Genomic DNA, 4,789 nt, shown 5'->3' on the forward strand with positions numbered 1-4,789 from the left:
TTAATGACCATGCTGGGGAGGTTCCTGCTGTGGAGACACACACCAACTGCCCTGTAAAATTGCCCCAAAATTCCTGCAGTGGAAACGAATCTAATGCTAGTCATCTAATGCTAGTCATCTAATGCTAGTCTTAGACAGGAATTGGGAGCCTCCACTAAATATATTCTTGCAATTTGTGGTCCTTCCATATCTTCCAGCTGTCAGCCTGTGAAATAATAACATTTTTCTTCATGTTTTTCCAGACAAAGATGTAATTTACATCTGTCCTTTTAATGGAGCAGTGAAAGGCAAAGTGTTGATCACCAACTACAGACTATACTTCAAAAGTTCAGAAGCTGTAAGTTGACTGAGACCTTCACATGAACCCTACCCCTTCTTACCCCCTTTTTTTTACCCCTGTGTGTGAAACACATCCTAATAGACAAGACGCCACTCAGTTCCTTTTACGTCATAGAAGATGTTTTGTCTCCTCTCGTGTCCGTTAAGTCTTGATTATTACGTTGGCCTCTGGTGTTTTTCCAGGCAGCTATGATGCGATATACAGCTACTGAAGCAGCATTAGCTAATGTAGCTGCTGAATCTTATCCTTCATGAAATGTAGGACATCATAGTTAAACCCATCAGTTGTGAATCTGGCATTAGCTTTATATACATTAGCTTCTTATAACGAACACTTTTAAAATACGACTAATGATTCGAAACATATCTCATCATTTATCGTGTAGTTGCTATCAATTTTAAGAATGGTGTCGTTACTGTAACAATAAATAATTATGCTTAGTCACATTTTCGTGCTTCCTTTTTTTTTTCTGCCATCCACCATCACATCAGTGGCCGCAGCATATTTTTTCTGCAATTATCTCTGTTTGCGTCACCTCAAAGCAAACCTGATGTAATTGAAGCCCAAGGTGTGTCTTTTGCTCCTTGAATCTAATCAGCTTTGACGGAAACCTTAAAATGTTTTCCTTTTTTATTTTAATCGTGACAGGTCAGAGCGCATGCGTGTGTTTATGTTCTAAAGTATATGTGTTGAATATATATGTTGAATTGATCTACTGCAGGATGTGGTGGTGATGTTGGATGTTCCTCTGGGGGCCATCAGTCGGGTGGAGAAGATGGGTGGAGCATCGAGTAGAGGAGAAAACTCTTACGGACTGGAAATCACCTGCAAGGTGTTTACAAGAAAGAAGTATTTTGTTACAACTGACTGATTGTTTTACAAGTAGACACTGTCAAGTATAAAGTAAAAAAGTTCTTCCATAATTAGGAGAACTAACTTATTGCAGAGCTGACTGTAAACTGCAAGTAAAGTTAAGGTCATGGGCTGTCATCTAAGTCATGTGCTCAAGCTTTCATTGTTTAGTGACATAATTCTTTGTTTGTGGACGTTATTAGATATAATCTTCTTTTCTCTTGTTTGCCTTCTGTAGGACATGAGGAACTTGAGGTTTGCCTTGAAGCAGGAAGGTCACAGCAGAAGAGATATCTTCGAGCTGCTATTTAGATATGCCTTTCCCCTCTCACACGGTTTGGTAGGTCCAGTTCAAGGCTGCGCCATCTTTGGAAAATCACGACATATTTCCCTGTGACAAATGATGCTGTTGTCGCTATATCCCAATAGCATGTTCGGTTATATCTGTATTGGAAATTATATTGACAAGTTATAGGAAAATAACTATAGTTGTTCTCCAAAAACTGGTGCCTTCACTGACTTGGAGGGAATCTTTGAACACTGAGATTTACAGCATTTTCTGCCTCAGTACTGAGGAGAAAGTACAGTTTTCTGCTCATAGTCATAGTTTCTCTGAATTCATTGCAGTGTATTCATGAAAATGTTAAATAGCAGAGATCTGGCCCCCTCAGAAGCGGTGACACACAGCTATACGCCCACACTGTAGCTACATCTGCTTAGCAGGGCGCATCTTAAATCTTGGCTTACAGAGGCTTTTCTTCTAATAACCACTGAACCGATGAAAAGCATTACGGTACATTTAGTCTTATTTCCAAACAGCTTAATTAAAGGACAATTCCAGTCAAATTCACCTGGGGGCTATACCTTCCTTAGGTCTAAAGAATATTTAAGTTACGCTGTCGGCCTCTTGTCCCCGTATCACCACAGCGGTCGAAAATGCAACAGATGGATCTTAGGCAGTTTAGGTTATTAAATCCTACCACGACCCCCCCCTCCCCTCCCCACACACACACACACACACAGATGTCAGATAGTTTTTCGAGCATATGCTGAGACCTAAAATATTGAAAGTGCAGTCCCACTTTGAATTTGACCAGAATTGTCTTTGAAGATGACAGCGCTATAAAATGAAGGGTCGTCCCAAACTTACTAAACCAGTCACGATTGACTTTTGTTCATTCCAATTGTTGCCTGCATCAAATTGAAGTTCTGTCTCCATCTCCTCCATCCAGCGACTCTTTGCATACGTGACTCAGGAGAAATATGAGGAGAATGGCTGGACTGTTTATAAACCAGTAGAGGAGTTCAGGCGGCAGGTGAGAACCAGTGAAATACCAGCTACCTCCGTTCTGGTTGTAAATCATGCTGTGGTGTGGGCACGAGTAAAGAAACGTAAGAGAAGGGAGGATGATGAAATCGGGAACAATTCAATCCTAAATGAAAAGGTTAAACGGAAGAAATGTTGAAAATGGAAAGCTTTGTCGTTTGTAGGGCTTACCAAATAACAAGTGGCGGCTTACCTTCATCAACGTGCACTATGAGCTCTGTGACACCTACCCCACTGTGCTGGCTGTGCCCGTGAAAAGTAAAGAGGAGGACCTCCGACGAGTCGCTGCCTTCAGGTCAAGAGGACGTATACCAGTGAGTGACAAGCTCATCTTTGCACGAGTCACAATTTATGATCAAGATGATTTATTATACTTCTAGAATTATATATATATATATCATTTAGAGGTCTAATTATCGCAGATTTATGATTAATGTCAATTAATCACGGTTAGAGTAACATTTTCAGCAAGTAGAATTTAACCAAATCCTCAAACTTTTATTGCCAAAGAGCCGTTTATACAGCTAACAAAGTCCAGCACCACACCCGTAACCTGATACCAATCTTCAAAGCACTTTACGTATTATTTCGCTCTTGTTTCTCAAATGTGGCAGTATATATATATATATATATATATATATATATATATATATATATATATAATATAATATACAGTGATCCCTCGTTTATCGCGGGAGTTGTGTTCCAAAAATAACACGCGAAAAGTGAAATCCGTGAAGTAGTCAGCTTTATTTTTTTTATTATTTTACAATGCAATACTGAACTATAGAATGAAACCAAAAATCAAAACCTGTTTTAAAGCCCAAAATTTGTTTAAAACAATAATTTTCGAGGAAATCATAAAAACCCATAAATAAAAGGCATCACTCTATAGGCTGCAGGGGTCAAAGCATGGGTAAAAAGTAGCGGCTTGTAGAAGATAGTAATTATACAAAAAAGAAAAAGAAAAAAATAAATAATAACAATTAAAAACAAAAACTGTCCAGGATTAAAGATCTCTAAAACCGATTTGATTGGATCCTTTCCAGAAAAGTGGTGCCTCAAAGGTTTTTATATGGAAAGTTTCCCCTGACAAAACCACATCCTTATGTTCCATCTCTAGCTTAACACAGGAAACTGTATCAGTGAGGCGCAGTGACTGAAGTCGAGACATTTAAATATCTTAAATGTGTTATGTTTGTTCCTTAAAATTAACCGTAACAATTAAGACATTTATTTTGACAGCCCTAAACCAGACAAGCAGGAAAATGAAAACAATCTGTATCAATTAGAGCTCCATTTGATTTTAGATTTCTCTTCTCGTGCGCTGGTTTGGTTGTGATGCCAACCTGATTTCCTAGTTTACACACTACTGATAATGCTAATGGCCGACATCGAGGAGTGCAGACCGCATCGACCAGTCAACACAAAAACAAAGAAAAGCAGTCAGATTAATCATTGGGGTGGGGGGGGGGGGGGGGGGAGAAATCATCTGCTGCAGCCCTAATGGATTGCTGGGTTGATGCCCAACGGCTTTTAGTATTCTGGATCGTGCTGCCGTTACTTCTCTCCGTAATACTTCTCCCCCTGTGTTGCGTGTTAGGTTTTATCATGGATTCACAGGGAGAATCAGGCCGTGATCGCCCGCTGCAGTCAACCTCTGGTCGGGATGTCTGGGAAAAGAAACAAGGATGATGAGCGCTATCTGGATCTAATCAGGGAGGCGAACGATACCACCAAGCTGACCATCTATGACGCTCGGCCTAGCGTCAACGCCGTGGCCAACAAGGTCAGAGCGGAAAAGGAACAAACTTCCGTTGTTTTTATATGCAACAGGTTCCACCGGTAATAATGGAGCGTGTTTTCTGTCCCCAGGCCACAGGGGGAGGGTATGAGGGTGATGAGTACCAAAATGCAGAGCTCATTTTCCTGGACATTCAGAATATCCACGTCATGAGGGAATCTTTGAAGAAACTCAAAGACATCGTCTACCCCCATGTGGAGGAATCTCATTGGCTGTCCAGTTTAGAGTCTACACACTGGCTAGAACACGTGAAGGTAAAAAAAAAAAAGGTTCTGCAGGATTATGCAGTTGGATTTCACAATATGTGAAATCCATATTTGGGATACTTTAAAGTAAGTGATCCCTTTTCTGTTGTTTCCCTTCCTCGTGTGTAGCTGGTGTTGTCCGGAGCGATACAAGTGGCTGACAGAGTCTCCAATGGAAATTCAGTGGTGGTTCACTGCAGCGACGGCTGGGATAGAACGGC

General features: G+C 40.6%; 1 protein-coding gene across 1 annotated transcript; it reads left to right on the top strand.

The window, feature by feature from the left end:
* Nucleotides 1–226: 226 nt before the first annotated feature.
* Nucleotides 227–4,784, top strand: LOC130519628 (myotubularin-like; the record flags this gene model as incomplete). The annotated part of the gene is made up of 8 exons (XM_057023152.1): nucleotides 227–337; nucleotides 1,062–1,172; nucleotides 1,431–1,532; nucleotides 2,425–2,508; nucleotides 2,684–2,833; nucleotides 4,123–4,308; nucleotides 4,395–4,577; nucleotides 4,698–4,784. Coding segments are annotated over 8 exons (1,014 nt in total), but the record flags the coding sequence as incomplete, so codon positions are not given.
* Between the last annotated feature and the right edge of the window lie 5 nt (nucleotides 4,785–4,789).

This window comes from Takifugu flavidus, unplaced genomic scaffold (assembly GCF_003711565.1).
Source record: "Takifugu flavidus isolate HTHZ2018 unplaced genomic scaffold, ASM371156v2 ctg1018, whole genome shotgun sequence".
NCBI lineage: Eukaryota > Metazoa > Chordata > Actinopteri > Tetraodontiformes > Tetraodontidae > Takifugu > Takifugu flavidus.